This window comes from Salvia splendens, chromosome 2 (assembly GCF_004379255.2).
Source record: "Salvia splendens isolate huo1 chromosome 2, SspV2, whole genome shotgun sequence".
NCBI lineage: Eukaryota > Viridiplantae > Streptophyta > Magnoliopsida > Lamiales > Lamiaceae > Salvia > Salvia splendens.
The window spans coordinates 577,365-602,946 of NC_056033.1; the positions used below are offsets into that span (position 1 = coordinate 577,365).

Sequence of the window (25,582 nt, forward strand, 5' to 3'; positions counted from 1 at the left end):
AATTTCATAATTTAAATAGTATGCATATACACAGGGAAAACATAATTAAATTAATTATTACTACTACTTACTAACTTAGGATTGGATTTGGGTTTTATTTCCACAATGATAACACTTGGAAACAATGAAGAACGAAGCCAATATTTTGATCCATATACAATCCATTATCATTCAACACACACTGAGCATAGAATCAAAAATTAAAATTACTTACTAATAACTTTATGATTTCAAAAAATTGTGAATGTTATGATTGCTGGAAATAGAAATTAGATTGTACACAATTAACACGATGGAGATTTACTTAAATAGTAAAATAGGCAAAAGCAACAATTAGATACTAAGGGAGTACTAATTAATATGGTATATATGAACGGCTACAAGAAAATGAAATTAGAAGAATTCATGATTGTACATGCTATGCACAAGCAATCATCATAAACAACGCTTTTCGATGCACCGTCATTGATTCTACAAGATATTATTGAGTTCACAAACATTAACGATTTAAAATAGAGTTTGTGTTGTCGTAGCTAGACATGGGCCGGGGTCGACCCGGTCGGGGTGAGAGACGCGGCGATCACGGTCCGGTTCCCACGCTCGGACCGGCTGTTCTCGGCGAACTTGAGGCTCCCGCCGTGCAAACCCCTCTCCCTCTCCTCCTCGTTCCACTCCGAAGCGTAGTAGCTCTCCTCCGTGTGCTTCCCGTTCTTCGAGGGCGGCAGGAACATGCTCCCCCACTGCGGGAAGTGGATGACCGCCACCGGGATTGTGCAGGCCGCCGCCATCACGCCCATGTAGGTCAGCCCCTCCGCGGTAGAGAATCGGGTGGTGGAGAAGAACAAGAGCTGCGTCAATCCGCCGCCGAAGTTTCCTCCGGCGCCGGTGAGGCCGGAGATCAGCCCCAGCGATCTTCGCGAAACGAAGGGGATTATGCCGTAGGTGGCGCCGCAGGCGGCCTGCGCGCCGATGGAGAATAGGATCATGGAGGCGACGGCCATCGCGAGTGAGTTGGAGCGGCCCAGCCAAATGCAGAACACTGCTCCTAGGGTTTGGAATATCCATAGTATCCATAGCCTCCCCCTCATGCCGAACCTCTTTGACGCGATGTCCGAGGCGTACCCGCCGAACGGCCGGGCGAAGAAATTCGCCATCCCGAATGTGGCCGCGATCACTCCGGCTGTGTGTAGCTTCAGGTTGAATCTGTAACAAAACAATTTTATTTTGGTATTCTTTTACTCACTGTAATTAAGAGACAGAAATGAGCTAACCTGTCGTAGAAATATTCGGCGATGACATTGTTAATGCAAAGCTCAACTCCCATGGAGAAGCCGTAGAGCATGAAGAAAACCCATGTTCTATAATTTGTGACAGCATGAGTCAATACCTGCACTCAATAATTTTAAAAAACAAAAAAAATAGTAACAATTCTCATACATATGATATTTTAGTATGAAGTGAGTTAATTCAATTTAAATCAGACCTTGGAGAACTTGTCTTTTGCGACATCACCTCTCTTCTGAAGAGTGCTAAGATTACCGTCGGGCAGATCTTGGCCCATGGTGAGCACCATGACCCCGATAATGACGTGGAACCATCCGGGGATCATGAAGGCGATGCGCCAGGCGGTGAAGGGGGTGGCGCCGGAGACCTTGATGAGGTGGAAGAGGAAGGGCATGAGGAGCTGCGCGACGCCGCCGCCCATGTCTCCCCAGCCGCCGGCGACGCCGTTGACGGTGCCGATGATGGAGCTGTTGAACATGACGCTGGTCCAGTACTGGCAGGACACGAACGTGGCGAGAGAGAATCCGGTCATGAAGCGGACGGCCACGTAGCCCGCCGGCGACGACACGAAGACGGTGGAGAAGACGACGGGGGCGGCCAGGAGGTTGAGGACGGCGCAGCCGTAGCGGGGGCCAATGAGGTCGCACACGACGCCCATCATGAGGCGGGAGAAGATGCTCCCGGAGACGGAGGCGACGCCGGCGTTGCCGATGTCGGAGCGGCTGAGGTTGATGTTGTCGCGGATGATGGGGACCAGGGGCGCCGCCGCGAAGGTGGAGACGAAGCATGTGAAGAAGGAGATCCAGGCCAGGTGGAAGGATCGCATGTGGGGCTTTGCGAAGGAGGCGATTTTCAACACTTTCGCCTTGTGCTCCGAATCCACCGGCAATGAGAACTTGTTTTCCTCGCCGGCGCCGGAGGCTGGAAGAGGCACATTCATACCTGCCATTTTTAGACAAGAGACGTAGTATTAACTATTAAGTTTGGTGTGCTCTCAAATGGTGAAGATGGTGTGCTATTTATAGAGGTGATATATGGGAGCATATTCTACATTGGTGCCAACAATTTTATTCATATTTTAATTTTTTGTTGCGACTTGACTAACTTGAGGGCAAGGGTGTTTATATTATTAGCTCAAATATGGAGTAATAATATTGGTGCACATATTTGCCTTAATTAAGGTGAAATTTTGGAGCTAGTGAGATAAATCCTTATTTGCTTATACTATTAAAAATTAAGGGCAAATATTGTTATTTGTCCATCTATTTGGATAATGCCTGTGTATATGTTGTTGATTATGTATTTACTGGTCTGATGTATTGAAAAAATGTGGATTCTTCATAACCTTAGTATATTGGTATGTTGGGTAATAGTAATTGAATTTCATGATGTACTAATTAATTAAATGCTATTGTAAGTGATTGTGTGTTGGGTTAGCCAGAGTTGATGATATCCTCTTGAGTTAAATAAAACTAGCAAGATGAATTTATTTTCAGTATAATAATAATAGTTTAAACTGTTCAGTCTTGAATATTATACTTTATCCTTCCACAAATAGCAAGTCATCTATATCTATATCAATAATAAATAAAAGACTTTGCACAAAATGTAAATTAATTGAACGCCTATAAGTTCATTTATGTGCGTTTTATGCGAAATTAATATATTATGTGTGTTAACATAGTTTCATCATTTTTTTATACAATTAAAATTCTTAATTAGTTAATAACTTACCCTTTTAATTAAATAACGGTTGAAAAATAATGCTTTAGATGGTCCCAATTCGCCAAATAATTCCACACAAGTTGATCTCGTATCATTTTATGCTTGAAATAGCAATCATCATATTCATAATGGTTTATTGAATGGAATTAGTTACTCGCATTCTTTTGCTGAAAAGTAAACTTAATCTACAACAAAAATATCGTCAAAAGTGCATTATGATCACTTGGTCAAAATTTCAACGATACAATCACGTAATAATTATAGTAAAATTTGAATTTATGGCCATCATATTCCTAAGCTTTCTTTATTCAATGGAGTTAGGCGAATCAATCAATTAATACTGTAAAACTCAAAATAGTGTAGGAAAATACTAACTTTATTGGTACTGCAAAAATTCATTTCATTTTTGTGTTTTTGAATAAGCTCTATGCACATTTTTTATTTTTATAACAAAGGCAAATCACTTTTTCAGAGTTTGATTTATTACAATTTAAGTTCAAGTCAATCTATATTTATCAAAAAAAGGAAAGAGAGGGAAAAAATAAACATACAAAAGAAAAAAACGTGAAGAAGAAAAACTTAACAGAATAGACGAACAACGATGGAGGAGGCGCGCAACGTTTATGGATATAATATCTTATTTTAAGTTTTAACATAATTAAACGTGTATTATTAGTCATGGTACCATTAAATTGCATTATTCAAGTCTTGTCTTAGTTTGATTACTTTGCGGAGGAATGTTGTCTCTTTTTTTTTTTTTTTTAAAAAAAATTAACTTCATATATTTATATCATATATATGAAGGAGGAAATTACAAATCAACTCCTATAACAAGGAGGAAAGACAAATTACAAATTAGTCTTTGCAAGTTAATGAATTAGTGGAAAATATCTATAAAAAATATTTTGTCATAAAATAAAACATAATTCATCTAGGGCAAGGGTCAATAATTGCCAAAACTATTTTAATTTCTATTAGCATTAAAATATCTAATTCAGGCACATAGAGGTGTGATAATTAAGTTATTGCAGCAAATACTTACTGAATGAATGAACATAACATCCAATGGAAGAAGTTAATTATTGTATTCAGTTTAATGTTTTTAGATTTTATTACTTAATAATTTTATTTATCAAATAAATCTCAGCTTATTTCTATTTTCTATATAGTGAAACCTTTAGTACAGTAATACTATTCATTTACTGAAAACACATTCACCAAATAGTTTTTAACACCCCTTAATCTGCAAACTCGGTCAAGCAGAATTAGTCGGATTTCGCCATAAGCGAAGTCGGTACACCTGTGGTCAAACCAAAAAAAAAGATTTTAACGCCAAAACTACATTTTTCGTGATGGCGTGAAATTAGTTGCTTCTAAAAAGTACAATATTTGCTCCTAGTGGGGATGAAATTCAGGTTCTATATTCATCTAGCAATAATATGCATTCACAGCAATTTATAGTATGACCAAATGGCTGAAAACGATTCTTTCATTCTCACAATATTTTGGGGTTCCAGTGTATATTGAAGAGTTGAATAACTGATCACATGCGATGAATTTTACTAACTGAAGACCAAGACTTATTGAAAATAATTAATGTTTTTGTCAAACTCTATTATATTCATGTTTAAAGTTATTTTATATTCTAGATGAGGACGAATCGTGCATATTAAAAATAAATGAAGGTTTAAAAAGGGATAAACAAGAACTAATACATTATTAGTCATCTAAAATTAGAAAGAAAGAAAGTCAATTTGTTGATTTTACTAAATATATAATCCACCGAAAATTAAAAAAACATCATAATTGGTTCGTGCAACATATGTCATACAACTGGTTAAGAAGGGTGAGTCCTTTGCACGTGAGTGTGAAAGACAAGGAACAAAATGGCTCAGTCTCGTGGGCAGACTCAGCCAAAACAACAACTTGCAACACAGCTCGCGGCCGTCACATTTCAACTTAAAGAGCCCAAGGCCTGCGGATGTCCTTAGTCTTCTTTAATGCTAGTATGTTATCTCTTCACACGTTTTGGACACACCTTCACCAACCGACTAATTTAATTAGATATAAAGTTTACCAGCAACTAAATATAAATTAAATTAATGAAAAATAAGATTGTATAGAACCGTCAGTTTAATTATTAGGGCAGGTTGAGTAAGAAGTCAATGAATGTACGGCAAACACGGTCCGTACGATGGTGGTTACATCATAAAATAGGTGAACCATATCTTTCACTGCAGATAAATCAAAGTGAAAATCTTTTATAGTTGTGGCACAATCCTTGCGTCCTTTTAGTTTGTTTTTTATGAATAGAAAATATCATTTGTTTGTTTTATGTGATTTGAATTCAAAGCATGCCATAAATATAATAGATAAAGATGAAGGTACGATTTTTATTACCCGTACATTAATTTGTTCTCAATGTCAAAGCAACGTGATTTCATTTAAATTTTCTGTTTATTTGTTATTCTATTTAAATATTTATGACAGCATAGTATGGTCGAAGACGTTGATATGTAAATTAAATTCATAGTATGACATTCATTTTGAAATATCTTGATTGAATATAGTATATTGTTAATTTGTTGTCACACCCGATTATAATTAGGCCCATAGAATGCAACGATGATGATTAGGCCCAATAGAATGCATCTGATCCAATTCAAACTATTAAATACTGCAATCATTTCTATACTTCAAATTACTAATTACTACTAATATCTAAAAGACACAGAAATTTTTACCACAGCAACCTGATGAAACATAAATTTCAATGCTAAATAAATAATGTTTGGCCAGCCAACTCCTACTGCTCAAATTAGGACACAAACAAAAGAAAGGCCAAAGAAGAAGATGAGGTTCATGATCATGAAAATCACCTGCTCCTGCTGCTTCATCTTCATCTTCATCTTCATCTTCCAGGAACAGGTTTGTAGAGCACAACAGTGACAAATTTCGCACGAAAACGATGAGTGACCCCAAGTGCGACTACTGTGCGAGGAGGTTCTCGATTCTCTATGTAAAGATGATTTAGCGTAACGTTCTGTGGTGATGGGAGGGGTGCACAGGGATCACTCGTTGTCGGTTGATTCAGTAATGTATGCTGCAGATGGGGAGGTAGTGATGGTGGTTCTCGCCCCTCTTCTTCATTTCCAGGGTAGGCATTGTTGTAACTTGCTTCGGGAGAGTTAGGGACGTCAAATCCAACTACACTCACTCGATCCTGCAAAAAGCAGTGTAATTTTAAGGCGAGTTGGTAGAACACGCGCACAACTAATTGGAACAGGATTTCTCAACTTACTTGGTCTTCACCATATTGGTGGTTCATTGTTGCTGTGGAACAAAGGAGCCTGAAAATTAAATGCCTAATTTCATTTGTCAGCAGTTATGAAATTGTTCAGCTGCAGTAATAATGGAGAGTTCTGCAATAATCAAATGTTGCACTATAGACACATTATTTTGTGATTTTGCCAAATTGAGCACCACTTCCAGACTGTGTGTTCAGATCTGATGAGAGAGTTTTAGGGTGAGTTCACCATGATGCCCAAAAGATTGGACATGAATGTAATCAAATTTAATCAATGAGCCATAAATCAGCTAAGTAAAAATTTACTTCAAAATCTAAGTCTATAATAGCCAGAATATGCCAACATTATACTATATAACAGAGAATCCAACTAAAACTGGCATGCTGTTTTAGCTTTATCATGAGTTACAGCAGTGGCTATCATATCCACAATACAAGTTGAAAGTCATTTTTAGCGGACAGAAAAAAGCAAGTCGTAGAAGCTGAAAGAACATCCTAAGAAAATATATGTTGAGCTCCAAATAAATGTTGGTGTAAGAGAATATTATGATAGAATAGAATACATAATAGATTATATATGTTGAGCTCCAAACTGTTAAGGAATAGCTCTATCCCATTCCTAGATATGATAGAATACATAATTATATATTAAAATCAATGTTGGTGTACGAGAATATAATACCCCTTCAGGTGTAACCGTGCAAGATATTTATTTAACTATGTCCAGCACAAATAATTCAAAAATCCAAACGGGACCCCAACCATTGTTACCCATGACTTTTGAAGAAAAGAAGCCCCACAGACCATTCACTATATTCTTATGAGTTCACGTATAGACCTTAACATGACAAAAGAAATTCACACTTTTTATAATCTCATTGAAGTAATTCTCTTCCATTTAGTTATAATTACGCAGTTTGAGTTTCTGAGAGCTGCAAAGTAGAGAACTAAGGAATAAATTTCCGGCAAACTAACTATGGACCTCAGCCCTAGGTGTAGGAAGGATAGTCAATGAGGTCGCAATAGCATAAGTACAAATTTCTAAGGTAGCTCATTATCCATGAGTAAGCAGAAGAACAAACTATGGTTCATTTCTTAAGATCTAATTACTGCAGTGCTGCTTTTGTGAACAGGTATTCATTCTCATGACAACGTTTGTATGTTGCAAGATTGATCCATGGTAATACATGATACATCCAAGACATACTTATTCAACTGGATTTGCCTTGAATGCAGAACCCCAAGTATATAAAATCCTTCTTGTGATTGTCTCCAAACTAGACATCTCAACTGACACAAGACTAATAGAACACAACACATCTAATTGGCGAACATTAACTGAAGACTGCCATAAAAATAACCCAGTATCACGCCTTCGTGTTCATCAACTATCAAGCATAACTCTAGGTACTAAATTCTTACTAACATTGAATGCATTGATAGAAACACTACCTAAATTTATCTAGTGGGAATATTGATTTGAAACTCCTGAAATGAAAACGAATCTAAAGGCAGCATCGGCACATCTAATTTCATACTCATACACATCAGTGGAGTACTAAAATTTCAAATCTCTTCCACTTGTTGCAGACAACTGGAAGAAACAACACCAAGTTCAGACAAGCAAATGCAACATGGAAAAGTTAAAATTTAAACCCCCCCCCCCCCCCCCCCCCCAAATTCAAGCCAGAAAATTGCTCGACATGAATACGAAATTTGACCAGTACAGAAAACAAACCTTATTGAATTTAGCTCCGTTTGAAAAATTCTACCCTTGAAGCCTCAATGCAGAAACCGTAAAACTCAACCTTCATTTAAAATTCGAAAACACAACTTAAAGAAAATCCATTATCATGCAATATACTAAAAGAAATGCCCGTCACATGATTCGAGAAATTAGACCCGTCCGGTTAAGAGGAATTCCGATAAATCACGAAGTTGATAAAACAAGCAAGATACAAAATTGATGAAAATTTTTAGAATTCAATTTAGTCCCCCAATTCAGTACAACGAAAGCAGTGAAATTTCATCACGAACTTCAACATCATCAAATTTTATTTTATATTGCCTGAATAATGGTACAGGTAACTAAGTGGCAGAGAAAATTAAAAAAACCTAATAATTCGTGAAAAATTACGAAATGAGGGAACGAGAAAAAGATGATACACCCAACTTTTTTATTCATTTCTGAAATCATTAAAAAAGAAGGTGAAGAAGGTTGTCACCTAGTAGAATCCGGCAATAGATTCTCAAATAATCATGTCTCTCAGCGTGTCGTCTCTATTCTCTGCGTGCTTGTTTGTGAGAGAGATGAAGAGATAATGGGCTTGAATACATGTAATATTGGCCCAAATTAGACCCACATTAACGAGATTGGCCCAAATTAATTAACTACTAGTTTGTGATTAGCATTAAATTTTCTACCTTAAAATTTATCATTTTAAACACTACCTTAAATATTCTATAAATAGCAATTTAAGTTTATTTTTTTTTCTTCTATTAAGTACTTGTAACTTTAACCTAATTAGCTGAACATTTTAAAAGAAATATGTCCCATTGGGAAGCGCGAAGTAGATTAGCCTTAATTATAATAATCAATCTCTAAGATAAGTGGATTAAGGAATATTGACGGTACATCTTTTAACGTCTAAAGTTGGTCGAGCCTAATATATTATAAATTAAACTTTTGAAATGGTTTATGACCTCCGAAATCCAATAATATTTGTCTCCTACATCTTTTGTTGTACCGTGTTTGTTTCTTGTATTTTTTCAAGATGGCGTTACTCATACTATTACTGACACTTTATATTAAAACTAATATCACACACCCGTGCTATGCATAGCCCATTTATTTATATTAAATTATGAAATATTTATATAAAATAAGAAACATTATATGGTTCTAAAATTTTAAATATGGAGTATTTAATAATATAAATGTATACAATGATACATTTTACAAAAGTAATTAATTCTATTAAAACAAAGTTGTAATACACAAAATTTATGATAGTATATAATGATTTTTTTTTACTTCTGATAATATATAATGATTGTATTTATAAATGTGCACATATAGATCTGCTAACACTAATTTTACTAAATCCTAAAAATCCAAACCTTGAAACCTAAATTCTAAACCCTTAACTTTAAAATATACTCATCATGACCAACAAATGAGCCAAATATCAATAAAATTCTCCCTCCGTCCCAGTTCAATTTTACTTTGTTGATCACTTATTCTATTTTGAGGATTTTAGATCTGTATTCGATATCTTACACTGGGTCGGCCTACTTGATAATCCTTACTGATAGCAGAGGTTTTTTTTACCTGAATCTTGGCTGTAAATCTGTTTATATGCTCATATCAAGAAAGTGTTTTACAATAGGGCTATGTGAACGGTAAACAAAAAAAATCTTGCTTGCATTCATCCAAGCATCTATTCACCCAATGGTATTATTTATTGGAGCCGAAGTAGTGTTTTGTTGAAACTATACTTGTATTCTATCTAATCAAATAATTGTGTTTCATAGGTGCAAGGAATATAATAGAAGGAATGGAATATATATACGAATGCTAAAAAAATGAAATGCAAAGCTACCCAAAATGTAATTTTAAAAGATCGTCTTTAATATTACAAAAAAAAAAGATATTAAGATCTCTTTGCGAAACCTTTTAATTGCATCTTTTCTTCTAAAATCTTTTCACTTCTCTCCATAGTTACGTGAACCCAAAAAATCTTTTCACCTTTGAAAACCTTTTCATTTCTACTTCCCCATATTATTGCAGAAATAAAAAAAAACTTAATATTATAGAGGTTTTGTAGTACTACTATTTAACTTCAAAGTTTAAATATGTAATCAATTTATCTTCAAAATAAATTCGCTTCCACTTCTCCATTCAATTTATTTTCAAAAACGTTTTCATTTTACTTCTCATAATTATCACAAAAATAAATAAAACCTTTTTGCTACCTTAATTTTATTTTTTTTAAAATCATATAACTCATAAAATTTTATATGAATATCATTGTAAATAATTGAGATTTATATAATAATTTAGGTATAATTTATGTTAGATAGTATATTTGATTGAATTAAAAAAATTTAATTATCGTCATTATTATTGTGAATTAAATATTACACAATATTATTATCTAATATTTAAAACTTTTGATACAATGGAAAAGAATCGATCATGCAACAGTATTGAGTATATTGATAATAATGATCCATGATTTTACAATATTAGTAACTGAGATTTCATTCATTTATACTAAGACTGTTCACATCCCATGCCATAAACCCCGTCTTACACGTAATTTTACTTCAGTTTGAGTCGCGCAATACCCACCATAATTCATACCCCACATCAAACACCAAAAATGTATTTTCTCAAATATCTTTGATTCATCTTCCAAATTTTTTTCCCCATTCAATTCAAAAACCTCTTAGTAATTTATTTATATATTATATATAATATATATTCAATAAAAATTACAAAATTAAAATATAATCCACTAAACATACTACAATAATATTTTAGCATAAATATGTAAACATTGGAATGCGGTACATACATACTATAATAATAAAATGTAAAACTCATTCTTACAAATTAATTGGTGCAATCTAACCAATTACATTAGCTAATTATCTAGCCCAACTTATTTGGTCCATGCCCTAGAATTCCAGTCCATCTCTAACTCATAGAACGAATAAAAAGTAATTTCATAATCTAAAATATGAGCGGTGCCTTTCGAGTCTCTTCATCTTCTTCAACTTCTTTTCTCTTCCATGTGAGTTTCAAAGCTTTTTCTTCTTTCCTTCGACCCAACGTTTCAATATACAGAAAAGAATTGATCTTGAAGGTATGTAAACAATACCAATCCATCTATCTCGTCTCCGGTTTTCTCACGATGGAGGACTCTATCACAATGGCAAGGAGAACTGCGACGAACTTTGTGGAGAAATTCATGAAAATTTATAGAGGGGGAAAGAAGTTGGAAGAAGTAGAGAAAACTAATGCCCTAAATGTGTGGAAGAAGAAAAGACTGATAATTTAGTGATTTTTGTAACTGATAATGTATGAAAGGGCTGGTATATTATTTGTTGTTTGTAAACGTGTTTGAGTAAGAATATTTAGAGTTGCTTCTAAATGTTGGGGTTCAGTTTTTAATTATGCACAATAATAATGAGAATTCATGTTTTGTAATAATTAATATTCATGTATGACAGAATCCATTAAACAAGGTTTAATGCACTGATAAAAATAAATTTAATAAAATTATAAATTTTCAACTAAAATGATATTTCCACAAATACCCTCAAAACTCCCCTTTTTTTATATATTAATAGATGAGCCTTTAAATATCCATGAATTAAGGTCGATATCATTTAAAGGGAATATGGTATAAGCCACACAAATTTATACGTTTTTTATATATTAATAGATGAGCCTTTAAATATCCATGAATTAAGGTCGATATCATTTAAAGGGAATATGGTATAAGCCACACAAAATTTTCCGTATAAATTTGTGTGGTATTCAATATATAGTACTTTTATTGATTGTGATTGGACTTTTGGTTGTGTTTAAAGTGGCGTCCATCATCATTTTAGAGCGGAATTGGAAATATTTTATATTTGTTCTTGAATATTATGATTTTAATCTTGACTTCAATTTTCCTTTCGAATTATTGAAGTCTCGTTGAATTAGAGAACGAAATTAGTACTCCTAGTATAAATTTATAAGCCACGTGTTTAGGTTTCAAGCACGGCATTTATCAGAGAACGAAAATTATGCGTCATATTAAAATAAAATAGTAAACTAATTTCATGATGAAATGTGTTTCAAGAATCAAAACTGATAATTGATACGCCGTAAAGTTACTTATGTAGCCGCTATTTGATAATTGTGAAATCAAATCAAAAGAAAAGGTAGAGCCATGAAATGAAATCAGATTTATCTTATAACTCTTAAATTTGTTTAATAAAGCGAAAAAAGAAGCATCGATTCAATGACACATAATCATTGTCTTTCTCGGTATCAATTATTAGAACTGTAAATATATTTTGGTGAAATTTAACAAAAAAAATCTAAATTAATTAAATCGACAGTTTTCCATAAATATGATATTTGCGTGAAGGGTTATTATATCAAGATATAAGAAGGCGAGATTTAATTAGATATAGAAGGTTTTTTTCCCTATAATGGTGTGCATAAGGATAGAAAACAAGTTATAGAAAAAAAAAACAAAAGAAAAAAAACACTACGAATAACTAAAATACTTGCAGCAGAAAACAAATCCCACAAACAAAGATTAGCTAGGAAGTAAGCTAACCTCATGTGGCCATAATAGTCTAACACTATGTGTGTGCAATTTTTTTATGGTTTAGAATTATTCTAGTGTTATTGTCATTTTGGAAATTAATTAGATTACTCTCTTATTTTGTAATATAACTAAATCACCTTCAGTTATGGTCATTATAAAGGTCATAAAACATCATATTTAAATCAGAGATTAACTTATGCATATATATTTAAGCAGCTTTTGAGTTTTGATAAGTTATTTAAGCATTCACATTTTCAGATGAGTTTGAAATTGTTTATACGTTGGTCAATATAAATAACTGGGAATCAACATCAGCAACACATCATCATTCATGTCACCTAGGAATAAATTAATTATCTTACCAAATGATCAATAATGCAAGTTAAATAAACTAATCTAGAATTATCATAGCTACCAAACTATGCCCTAATGTCAATATGAATGGAAACATAGATTAAGAACGTGTATTTAAACCAAGACAATTACAGAGTAATGAACAATATACTTTAATTAATATCTAAATTTATTATTTTGTGCGTCATTCAATTACTTTTATAACGTATATTTTCGTAAATATCCGTGTTCACACCTTAACGACCGTGCTTCAAAAGCAATATTATTTCATCTAAGAGTAAGAACAAAAATGAATTTATCAGATAACCAAATGCTTACATCTCAACAGCAAACTCTAAAATATCCAACTGTGTGCGACATATTTTGTTTTTGAACTTACTCATCAAAAGTCTATGAATTGATTGATCAACAAAATATTTCAACACTTTTTCTGCAGCAAATGATGAAACTTAAACAGCAATATTATTCATGCGTATATAGGAGTCGTCCGATCAAAATTAAATATATATGAAATCGTACATAAATATCAAAAGCTTTCAAAAGAAATTCTGAAATAATTAAATAAATAAGAAAAAGTTGTCCTTGTCTCACAGTTTAAATTTAGTCTAAACAATCTTAAAATAGTTTCTCGTTTACTTTTGTGATGCTCGAACCTCAATCATGAATTAGCTATCTAAAATGAAAAGTGCGAGTAATAAGAGAGGGGTGGAGTACTAGGAATGATAATTATTTTACATGTAATTTTCATCTTTAAGAGAGGGGTGATCACTGTGGTTCAATCACGAATTGAAATGTAATGATAGTTGTTGTAAGTTCATCTTTGATAGTATTATATGAGATGGATCAGATATAAATTAAGATATGGACATAAATAAAGTACAGATTCAGTTGATACTAACGAGTGTCTGTATATATTTTTTACTTGATCGATAAATATACTGGATATATAAAATGGATTATTATTTATAAGGAGTACACAAGAAATCAACAAATAATGACTTCCCTGTAGCAGTCGATCTATATTTTAGAGGAGAATTTTATTTTTAAAGATCTATTGTTTGTGTTTGGACATTAATTTTTTCAAAAAAATTCCAGACCACAATATTTTGGATTTCATGTCCATATTTTCCAATAGATTTACATGTCAGATTTCAGTGGCACTTTTTATTTTTCGCCCCTTTATATTTATCTTTAGATTTACATGTCGGGTTTCACCGACTTGTTTGATTTTTTTTGTCAATCTCTTTCCTCCCTGTTTTATATATGTGGGTGGCTTTTTTCCGGAGAAAATTATATTTAGTCGAAGTGAATTGTAAATTTCCTCACCCAAATAAAAGTGAATAAATAATTAAGCTCAATTATTTGTTTCATAATTGATCGAAAAAAGGTAAAGTAAAAGGGGTGTGTTGCCCTTTGCCCTAGGAAATGGAAAATAGAAGACTGAAAAAGGCCACATCAGCTGTACGGAAATGGACCTCTTCAGGTGGTTGCTTTGTTGTGGAGAATCTAAGCCACCTAGCTTATGATATTTAATGTTAATAGTATTATTTTAAATTATTTCCCATTCAGATTCCATTACGTTCTCATTTTTTTTGCAAAACTTATTTTTATTATTATTATTATTGTTATTGTTGTTGTTTTTTTATTAATGGAATAGCAATTATGAACTGCGGATGAAGGATAATTAAGTAATCAATATAAATTAATTTGGTTGAAATTTTAAAATTGTTAAAAACTCATCTACTATTATCCAACAAAAAGTGAAAAATAGCGCGGGTCTGCCCGGATCAGAGAAATAATAGATGACAGTCATAATAAATACTCCTATACTACTATATATTATCCTTATAAACCGCTACTAAAAATATCCTAAATACATACTCACATGTACACCAACAAAAAAATACTACTACTACTATTTTTTAATTCCTTATTTTTACTTCAACGATGGATAATATGAAGTACTAGCGTAATATTATTTCATATTATATTGAAGAAGACTAATAAGAGTAATAAAAATATTTTTATATAAAAAGGATGGAAAAGTAATTAAGGAATTTACGAAAAATGAACCCTAACACTTAAAGCTATTAATAATTTGGACTGGGCATGTTATATAAATAATTGAGTTTTCCGCTCGTATTGCATTTGTGTGGATAATATCATAGTTTAGCCATAGAATAGTAATAAATTAATAATTAAACTCGTTCTTCATGTAAAATAGTATAGTACTACATTATTTTGAATTCTAATTGCATATTTTTCTTTAGTTACTTTTATCGTAACGACATTATCTAAACTGAGTCAAGAATACAATAGTCCCATCACAAACTAATATCACACCTTTTGTTCGAAATTTGTTGAAAGTAAATTATCTTAAAGTAGTGGGAAAACTAATCAATGCTAGGAGTATTAATTTTCTTAGATTTCAAGAATCGCATGTAATTTTTGTCAGTTATAGATTCACCAGAAATTATATCATTAATTAAAATCCTTAAAACAAGGGAGTTAAATGCATCAAAAATCCTGAAATGCAACTGCATTACGCCAAAATTACTACTACTACTACTACAAATAAATGAGATTAAGAGAGAGACTGAAATTCAGTCTCAAGTTTTTCAACGAAACTACATATCTGGAAATGCTTTTTTCCTTTACTTTAGTAAAATAATGCAGTCCTAGCCATCCCCACCACCTCCAAAATGATTTTTTAGTATCATTACACCTAATAATTCAATTATATAAAGTTAGTTTTCAATAAGTCAACATAAGATTGAATTCTTGATCATTTAGAATATTTATGTAGTTTTTCTATAATCAATCAATTGGTAATTAAGATGTTTTATTTTCAACCAATTCGGAGGTTCGAATAAAAAATTAGATATCGAACTTAATTCCCCTGAATTTTAAGTTTTTTGCTAGAAAAATCACACATAAGACGTTCGAGAAACTATCAAATAGTATTGTTAAGATGAAATGATTCTAAAACCATGAGTTACGTTTTTCATATTTCAAGTATTTTCTTATCAACTTTAATCTCTACCACTAATAACCCGAGCTTTAATTTCTCATAGTTTATTTCCTTCTATGATATGTAACACTATAGCAAAATACTAGAAACTTTTTAGGGTTAGACTACTTATGTGATGGTAGTGCTCTATAGAGTTTAGTTTGGCCAGATTTTTTTATGAGACACTTCGTGCATGGTAATTGGTATTGGTGTTTAAATTAATGAAAGCACCAATTATGGGTAAAGTTCGTGATTTTAAAAGTAAATAAATTTAAACTGATGTAAATTTGCCACAATGGTCGAACTGAGAGAGAAAATGTAGAAACCATATTTTTTTAAAAATTCAAAATTTATTAATAAAATCAAAATTGATTACAAAATAAAAACCCATTATTTATAAGTGGTTTGGAAACTCAGAAAACTTAAAGTAAACAAAGTGAAATTACTGAACTTGAAAATAAATCTGGATAATAATAATAAAGACTACATCGCCCTTTAAATTAGTATATCCGATGACCAAATTCCATCTTACATCACTTGGATTCCTCCCCTCATTTTGCAATCTTAGTACAAATTTTAAATCACTCCGAAACCAGTACAGTAATGTTTTCTGCGTTTTCAGTCTCATCTCTCTGCATTATTCTTTCTCATACTTTACTTTTTCTCAACTTTAACTATTTATTATTACTCCCCCCGTCCCATAAAAATATGTGCACTTTCCGTTTTTGTCCATCCCACAAAAATATGTGCATCCAATTTTTGGAAAGTTATATCAATTAAATCATGTAGGTCCCACAATCCACTAACTCTATTTTAACTACCATCTCCTACTCTCTCTTACTTTACCATACCATTCTCCTCATCTCTCTTATTTTACCAATTTTATCTTAATTCTTGTGCATATCCATTGCCCATATTTTTATGGGAAGGAGAGGGTATTATTTTTCCTAAAACGAATGTAAAAAATAAAATGCTCCATTAACATGTGTCACCAAATAAGATATATGAGCATTGTGAAGGCAATTAGCTAAATTTTAAATCCCCCGATGCAAATAATTAAGATACTAATTATACTCATCTAGTTGTCACGTACATATGATTATCCATTTCCTGTATTTTGGTAAATTAACCAGATATAGTGTATAGTAAATATACATTATAAATGCACCCAACTAACATTGAAAAAAATGGATACAAGGTGGAACATGATTTATAAGAGTAACCTGTTTTTATTTGTCTGATGCAGTTTAACTACTAAATTCAACTTTTTTTCTTTCATTTTCTTGTTTTTTTTAAAAGAAAAAGAAAAAAATAAATAGCTGTTGTGGTGCAATGATAATATTATGGAGGTCCACAACATGGATGAAAATGAATCATGGTATTTAATGTCTGTACTAGGGTGAGCCCCTTACAAATCATGAAAGAGAGAGATTAGGGTTTTAGAAACAGGTGACAAGCATAAATTATTTAAATTGCCATTGACATACAATATCTATTAGTACTCCATAAGCTATAGCTACATCTTCAACCATTTTCCTTTAATCGTTCATTTTCATTGCTAAAAAAGAATGACTAAAGACATTTTTGATATAATTAAAGACCCTAATTTATGATTGTAAATATACCACTAATGCTTTAAAAATATTTTCATTATTGGTGTTCCAATTAAAATTAGAGAATGCAAATGGAAGTGTCCTAAAAAAAGCAAAAGATTAATATGATATGTACTTGACTTAGAGATACTTTATTTTGCGTCATAAATTATTTTCCTACGCAAGTAATTGCATCTCTATTTTTGTGTCTTTAAATTTTTTTTGTAGTGTCTTTTATGGCACGCAACAGTTGGGGATGCCCTAACATGAATACGTGAGCGCGTGCCCCTATATACGCGCTCATGTATCTCTATCTATGTGTATAAATATCATAACTATCCAACAACACCTTCACCACACTCTTAAGTTTCTCCTCCTCCTCTCTCTTTCTATTGTCTCTCTCTCTCACACACACACACACACAAAAACTTTCACACACACATATATTCCTGACTTGTATAGAGATATTATTGAAAGTTCATGTATGTTTGGATCTGCAATTGGTAGTACATACCATCCCATTTTAGTGGGATTTTGTGATATTCTGTAGCTAATTTCTCTTCCATATATACATGGTAGATTTTGATTGATTGTTGAATTTCTATGCTTTTAACTGATGTATGAGCTGTAGAATCCAATGCGCTTGCTGCTTTCGTTTTCTTGATTTCTGTTTTTCCCTGGTTTTTATTGCAGGAAAATAAAAATTGAAAATAGGGTTAATGTTTTTAGTTTTGTTATCCCTTTTGAGGTAGATGAGATTCTTGTTTGCTATTGCCATCGTCAATTTTTTTATTTAAGGCCTCTCTCTCTATTACTAATGAATTTGAGTTTCTTCAGTCTCTCTCTCTCTCTCTCTTCACAGACACAGAAACAGACACAGTATATACTTTTACTGTCTCTATTTGTAGGAGAGTGAGCCTGGATCTGTGGATGCATATATATGAGTCGTTGTTTTCTGGTGCAGCATCATCAAGATTCACAAGACAAAGGGTTATTAGTGATCTCTCTCTCTTTTTCTCTCCACTCCATGAGAATCTTGATGATGCTGCATCGGCAATAAATGACTATTGCCGGCAAAAGGCGCAGAAAACCCTTTGTTCATCAACCTTGCTACTTTTGCTTCTTTTTTTTTTTTTTCTATTATTTTCTCTGCTTTCCTTATTTTTATTCATTATTACTATTGTTTCTGTCAGAATCCGACACAAGTGACTACTGATGGAAGTAATTCAGTCTGCAGGTGTAATAGATCTGAGATATTTTATCTTGTTTTTGATAACAAAATAAGGGGTTTCCTAATTAATTAACAACTAATTTAAGACTAATTTCCTTGATTTTTAGCATGAATCTTAAACTAATACACAGCAAAACACAAGTTCTATGGGAGGCCAAGCCACTGGACATGTGAAAACTAACACAGATCAAGAAGAATTGGAGGTGAGATTTATTTATTTTTTTCGAAGTTTTGGTTTGATTTGATTTTACAATTCCTAAACTCGTGATAGGAAAATATGGATTTTAGTACTGTACACAAGAGATCGAATTCGGTTTTCGCATTTTCTTGTCTTGTTTCAGAGTTAATTTGAAAATTTGTAAACATGCTTTCATTAGTTTATTGTACTACTAACTAGGATTCATCTTTCCTAGTTTCAAATGTTTGTTTGAAAATAACAATTGGGAAACAAATTAGGCCTAGTTGGTCTTGCTAATCTACGTAATTAGTTTTAATCTTTTATTAATGCTATGATTTGACATCGTGAGTTATCGATAACAAATAGTAGTATGAGTAAACAACACTCTTCTAAATAGAATTTTCACGATGACCTACGATCATTTGATGATAAATTAATTCTTCACAATAATGAGTGATTTCATAAAAATTATGGGTTTAATCAGGGCTGGAAAAAGGTATGCACAGTTTGGGTCATTCATCCTTGTCTAATCATATAGTACCTCAATTTCTTCATCACTACATCGTCTCGTCCTAATCAATTCGATTCGTAGACGATTCCCTCCAATATATACATCTCTATATTTATGTCTAAAGTCTTGATATTTATAGTAGTACTCCCTCCTTTCCACCATACATACTTGAATTTAATGGAGTCATATTCTTTTTTGGGCTCTTCCATTATAAATTATAAGAGACACATTTCTTTTTATGGCAAAAGAAATACTCTACCTCTCTTTATATCATTTCTCTTATTCTATCATTTGTCTTACTTTTTTTTTACTTTTACTTTATTTTCTTTTTATTTAACCACTTAACACCACTGCATAAATATATTGCCTAAAAGAAATATGTTAAATATAATGAGATTGGAGGGAGTAGTAGTTAACTTTTCTTTTCCCAAGATTTTAGATGTCAAACAACTTGCTACCTCTCCGGTAGTTTCTGTCAAAGTTTTTGCTTTATGTGGGTTAGTAATGCAGTATAGTTTTTGTGTTTTAGAATTGAAGTTCACACACACAGGTACAGAAAGAGAGAGAGGCGTATGTATGTGGTTTTTAAGATACAAAAAGTGAAGAGATTCTTTGGAATTTGCTTAAGCAGCTGAATGGTCCATGATGGTGATGTCTCAGCACTTGTCTTCTCATAGCCACGAGATCAACGAGACTTGATAACAAAACACCTTTAGCTTACATTTATAATGGAGCAGTACTATATATTACTAGTAGTTTCTTACTATTTTACTGCTTTTTTTTAATGTAATGCAATATATTCGACTCAAATATTAATTTGAAATGAAATAAAAAGTATAAAAACAACATATAATTTGGAAGAAATATCAAAATACAAAAATACTGCACTTATCATAACCAAAAAATCTTCAAAAAATCCTACTTTTAAATATTTTGTGTATAAAATAGTACTTCCTCCGTCCGTTTTAAGGTAGTTGGAGTATTTATTTTGGGCACAAGATTTAAAAAAAAGGGAAGAAAGATGAAAATAAAATAAAGTAAGAGGGGGAATAAAGTTTTTACCAAAAACTAAAATGGCTCAACTACCTTATGATGAAGGGAGTAGATTTTTTTGCGGTATTCTTCGGTATACCGCAATAGCGTAATGTAACGGTATCAAAAATTAACCATACTGAATTTTTGATTTACCGGATTGCGGTATGATATCTTGTCATACCGCAATTTTCGGTACGGTATGCGGTATGACATTCTTGGTACGTTATATACCGTACCGATCTTTCTTATCCCTTTCCTTTCACACAATGAGGGGATAAGTTTGACCCTAACCCACTAATTTTACTGGGCTATTCGTGTCGACTCACGGGTTTTAGGTTGGATTGACATCCCTATACGAGAAAGGGTGAAGTTTCGTTAAAGATGGAAAGGAAAGGAATAAATTTAAAAATGATAGTAATATCTTGTTGAACACCATTTACAACCAAAATGAACGCAACGCAACCTAGTTAGCATTAACAGCAGTTAAAGCTGAGGTCGAAGAAAGGTAGTACAAGAAGGAAGGTTTATGGCATGCTCCGTACACCTTTCTTCACAGATATGTGAAATTATTACACTAGCACTCTGAAACCTATTAATGGAAAATACGAAGTCGGCCCCTTCTGGTATTAACTGCAAACTAACACTACACTCATACTCACCAAGGTAAATTTTTACCACTGCATTGCGTCGCTCACAAAGGTTAAGAAAAGGTGTGGTCCAATTCCAACGTCGAAATTAAGGCGTTGGCATCCACATTTTGTCATACAAATGAATCGGATCTGGATCTGGATCAGGATCAGATCAGCCCTTTATTATACCATGTACAATACCACCACCATAACTCGAGGTTCAGTATATCTTTTCTAAATTGATCATTGGGTGTCTTGACTCCAGCTGTGAAAGAAAATATGCAAGTTCATTGATTCTATATTTACTCACTTTACATGCCATTGTTTCCTGTTTTTTTCCTCAAAAGAATGTAAAAGGACAATTGGCCGCTTTGTGCTATCATTAGAGAAAAGGGAAATTCCTCTTCATCTCATCAATTATTCATATCTGATCAGTCAGCTCCACAAACATCTAATCTATGAATCCAACATAATTTGCTTGAGCACTTATGAAAGTTTTCATGATAATCTTGGGGCCTTTCATTTATGGAGGACAATACTAAGATCGTCATATATAAATGTTGCAACAATAGATTCGATAACTTCCTTCCTGAAAACACAGTATTTTGCTTGCTCAAGTCCCATAAAGAAACAAGAACAAACAATGGAGCTGCACAAATAGCACCTCACAAGTTCTTCACTGGATTGGATCGTGTACTAGCTAGTGATCCACGCTTTACGAAGGAATGAATGCTCCACGAATGTTTTGTTAGGTGGAGGTCTCCTATCACATTTGTGTTTAGAAGGTGATGAAAAGGGGCACAGTAGAGAATCCAACAGAGAGGTTCATGTCTCATTCTCGAGAAAAGACCAAGATTTCATTCATACTTGTCTCCATGAAGGCCTTTCCTGTTTGTTAAAAATTAGCATTAAGCTCATGATCAGACATGTAACCATACAAGCACCTATAAAGAAGTTTTTTGGCAATCATTAAGCATTTCAAGGATATGTGTAAACAGTATGGTGAAAACTTACCAAATCAAAAGGCCTAATACCTATATAGTTCAACTTCAGCCATACCATTAAACCATGCTAATGATGCAATAAACGATACCTTCATCACAGGACCCCTTGGTGAGCGACATCAGGGTGATTCGCATCGATACTGCTGGCATGACTTGTACCACCATCACTAATCCCAAAGGGACCACAGATTTTGCTTTATCTGTCTGCAATTGCCCATACATAGGTGTACCCATTCCATTTCTTGGTGGATGGCCCCAAATGTTCTTGCCACCATCATAGGTCATGTCAACCGGCCAAGCCTTTGCCGCAGAACCATCATCGTTTAAAAGTGCCAACCTTTCCTTTGAATAAGCTGAACCATTCTCAAAGAATTAGCAGCACACTGATTCCTGTACTCCTCATTAACAGCAGTAATTGTGTTCGTCAATGGGTCATAAAGCTGCTCTCCCAGCCCCTGCCCCTGCCTTAAGTCATCGGCATGGCTATCCGTCTCTATCCGTCTCCCTGTTGTGCTATGCTTTGGCAGCTGCTACCCCAACAAGAGGGGATACGAACTTCTCCAGAGTGTTTCCCGCCTTATAACCTCGAATACACTTTTGCTGATCTGTAGAAATAACATTGCTTGAGGAACAACACCAGAAAGTTGTTGAAATGTCCCAACATACAAGCTAGGAAAAGTTTTAGTGTTTGAATACACTCCAAACATTCGTTTATACCTAGTGAATTTCAAATTCTTGAATCGAACACAAATAAAATTATAAATACATGACTGAAGAGTGGAAGATTTAGGGCAGGGCCCTCGATCATAAGCTCTAAATGAATGGCAAAGTTGTTTTTATGTCGGGCAATAACAACAATTCTGGGAATGCCCTCAGCTCTATGTGAAATCTCCATATTCTACACTGAATAACTGCCGACAAGGGCGTTAGAAGCAGAACCAGCTGGTGCAGGGAATGCCCTCGGCTTGGGTTTGTCTACCATGATGGCTTGTGTGGTGAGCACCATCCCAGCAACAGAGGCTGCATTCTGCAATGTGCACTCGTCACCTTGGCTCGGCCGATCACTCCGGCTTCCAGCAAGTTCTCGAAGGTATCTGCCATTGCATTGTACCCGAACTCCCACTCCGTAGACCTCACCTTCTCCACGATCACCTCTCCCTCGACCTCCGCATTCTGCGCTATCAGCGAGGCTGGTGCTATCAACGCATGCATCCACAAAACAACCAAATAATCATTTCTCGCCTTCTGGATGATGTTAGCACTGAGGCGCTCGTCTGGATCCTCAAACATGTCCTTGATGGTGGGGACATGCTCCGATAGATGGACTAATGCAGCTCCACCGCCAGGGACAATCCCTTCCTCAATGGCTGCGAAAGTTGCGTTCTTTGCATCCTCTATCCGCAGTTTCCGGTCCTCAAGCTCCGTTCAAGTTGATGCTCCCACTTTTATCACAGCAACACTGCCCAACAGCTTAGCAATTCTCTCAGCTAGTTTCTCCATATCATACACAGAATCAGTCTCGGTGCGATTTTTTGAGCTGAGCGATCCTCGCCTGCAGCTCATCCTTGGATGCAGCATCCGCGATCACTGTCGTTGAATCCTTGCTGATTGTGATCTTTCTTGCAGTTCCCAACTGATCCGCATCAGTCTTCTCCACAAAGAGCCCCAAATCAGTCGCTTGATACTCAGCTCCTGAACAAATATTGCCAAACAAACATAAACATGTCAAATGCAAAACCAAGATGGAATAGCTCAACAAGAACCCCTCTTTTTACCAGTCATAATGGCAATATCCTGAAGAAGGGCTTTCCTTCTCTCTCCAAAACTGGGCGCCTTGATTGCTGCCACGTTTACAATGCCACGAAGCTTGTTCACGACGAGGGTGGCCAGAGCCTCCCCTGTGACATCTTCTGCAATGATGAGCAAAGGTGCTCTCAACTGCGTTGTCTTCTCCAGCAGAGGAATGATGTCCTTGATCGAGGAGATCTTCTGGTCCGTAATCAGCAATTTCGCATTCTCAAACTCCACCAGCATCTTCTCAGGGTTGGTGACAAATTGGGGGGGGGGGGGGGAGATGTATCCTCTGTCAATCTGCAATTATATTAAACTTAAGCCAATCTAAATCCGGATTGTGAGGAAGAAACCTGAACTCAAACACACACAGACCTCCATTCCTTCTTCGACATCCACTGTGGTCTCAAAGGAGGAAGATGACTCAATGGACAAGACACCATCAGGTCCACAACCTTGTCAACTGCATCGGCGATCATGGTCCCTATGCTCTCGTCATTGCCAGAAGAGATTGCAGCAACAGCTGCAGTTTTATACAGACAGTTAGTAGGGTGCAGATAAGGAAGCTAATGAAGGAATGAGCATACCTTTGATGTCATCCCTGCCCTTGATAGGCCTAGCTCGATTCTCAAGCTCACCAATCAAACCCTGCACAGTTTTATCAATGCCCTCTTCAGCGACATCGGGTTGGCACCGGAGGTGACACTGAGAAGACTGAGTTTGATGATCTCACGAGCGAGAATCGAGGCTGTAGTGGTGCCATCGCCGGCAGAATCATTCGTCTTGCTAGAAACCTGCACATCCCAATTCAAAAACCAAAATTCAGATATGAAACAACACCACCACCACCACCACCCCCAATTTTATGAAACAAGCCTCTCTGATCAAAGCAGCTCCCGCATTTTCCATGGGATCAGGCAACTCTATGGCCCTCGCGATAGTCACCCCATCATTCACAACTTTTAAGCTACCAAATTCATCTAAAACAACATTCCGCCCTGCAAATTAGGTCATACAACATTAAGGATTAAGGCACAGAGCTACACTCCTCTAAACAGATTGAAAAGTGAAAAACTCGTATGAAAACTAGATTCACTGAATTAGAAAAATTAGGTAAATAATTAGCAAGAGAGTAAGAAGAATTCATGAAGGAAATTACCTCTGGGGCAGAGGGTGAGGCGGACTTCGGCGAGTTTATCAATGCCGGCCTGCATGGAAGACCTGGATTTCTGGTCGCATTAGCTCTCACCACAAACCGGTGTTTCTACTTCCGCCCCTGCCGCAATTGGCTTGCTCTACCGTTGTTCAATCTCCACTGGAAAAGAAAATCAACCGGTTATTAGAAAAAGAGAACCGATAAAGGGACAAGGATTATGGTGGAGGAGAAATGTACGGCTTTAGAAGGAGAAGGAATGATGGAAGCGGAAGAGATAGCGTTGGCGGAAGCCATTTTTGCGAGAATTGAAGAAGATGGTGTTTTTGCAATGCCCGATGACTTATCAGGTTAACTGCTAAGTAAGTGTTGATTTATCAAATTTATGGTGACCCAATCTAAAAATTGATTCAACTTTTTTTTAGAATTCGATTCAGTTAAGT

At 34.5% G+C, this 25,582-nt stretch overlaps 2 protein-coding genes, 1 long non-coding RNA gene and 1 pseudogene across 9 annotated transcripts; 1 reads left to right on the forward strand and 3 right to left on the reverse strand.

Moving 5' to 3' along the window:
• Nucleotides 1-333: 333 nt before the first annotated feature.
• Nucleotides 334-2,253, reverse strand: LOC121758987 (high affinity nitrate transporter 2.6-like). The gene is made up of 3 exons (XM_042154472.1): nt 1,484-2,253; nt 1,272-1,387; nt 334-1,203 (listed from the first exon to the last, which is right to left on the reverse strand). The coding sequence occupies exons 1-3, from the start codon at nt 2,231-2,233 to the stop codon at nt 534-536; spliced, it is 1,536 nt and encodes a 511-aa protein (XP_042010406.1). The 5' UTR covers nt 2,234-2,253; the 3' UTR covers nt 334-533.
• Nucleotides 2,254-5,695: 3,442 nt separating this feature from the next.
• On the reverse strand, nt 5,696-8,678 carry LOC121781481 (SNF1-related protein kinase regulatory subunit beta-3-like). 6 transcript variants are annotated; one of them, XM_042179233.1, is made up of 3 exons: nt 8,542-8,613; nt 6,311-6,359; nt 5,696-6,232 (listed from the first exon to the last, which is right to left on the reverse strand). In XM_042179233.1, the coding sequence occupies exons 2-3, from the start codon at nt 6,335-6,337 to the stop codon at nt 5,921-5,923; spliced, it is 339 nt and encodes a 112-aa protein (XP_042035167.1). In that variant the 5' UTR covers nt 6,338-6,359; nt 8,542-8,613; the 3' UTR covers nt 5,696-5,920. The 6 variants fall into 6 exon arrangements, 5 of the variants coding, with proteins under 5 accessions (XP_042035167.1, XP_042035163.1, XP_042035158.1 ...); XM_042179229.1 differs by having other exon boundaries at nt 6,311-6,374; nt 8,542-8,608; XM_042179224.1 differs by lacking the exon at nt 8,542-8,613 and adding an exon at nt 8,055-8,534.
• A 9,283-nt stretch (nt 8,679-17,961) lies between these two features.
• LOC121781527 lies at nt 17,962-20,391 on the forward strand. 2 transcript variants are annotated; one of them, XR_006046185.1, is made up of 2 exons: nt 17,962-19,041; nt 20,057-20,391. It is a non-coding gene; the product is annotated as an uncharacterized LOC121781527 (long non-coding RNA). The 2 variants fall into 2 exon arrangements; XR_006046186.1 differs by having other exon boundaries at nt 20,078-20,391.
• LOC121781517 lies at nt 19,828-25,476 on the reverse strand (annotated as a pseudogene).
• Nucleotides 25,477-25,582: the final 106 nt, after the last annotated feature.

Excerpts from the sequence above, each read along its gene's own strand:
- LOC121758987 (XM_042154472.1), bottom strand. The coding sequence starts at position 2,233 with ATGGCAGGTATGAATGTGCCTCTTCCAGCCTCCGGCGCCGGCGAGGAA. Across the intron at positions 1,388-1,483 it reads CAAAAGACAAGTTCTCCAAG|GTATTGACTCATGCTGTCAC; the intron begins GTCTGATTTAAA and ends TATTGAGTGCAG. Across the intron at positions 1,204-1,271 it reads GCCGAATATTTCTACGACAG|ATTCAACCTGAAGCTACACA; the intron begins GTTAGCTCATTT and ends GTTTTGTTACAG.
- LOC121781481 (XM_042179233.1), bottom strand. The coding sequence starts at position 6,337 with ATGAACCACCAATATGGTGAAGACCAA. Across the intron at positions 6,233-6,310 it reads ACCAATATGGTGAAGACCAA|GATCGAGTGAGTGTAGTTGG; the intron begins GTAAGTTGAGAA and ends TGCTTTTTGCAG.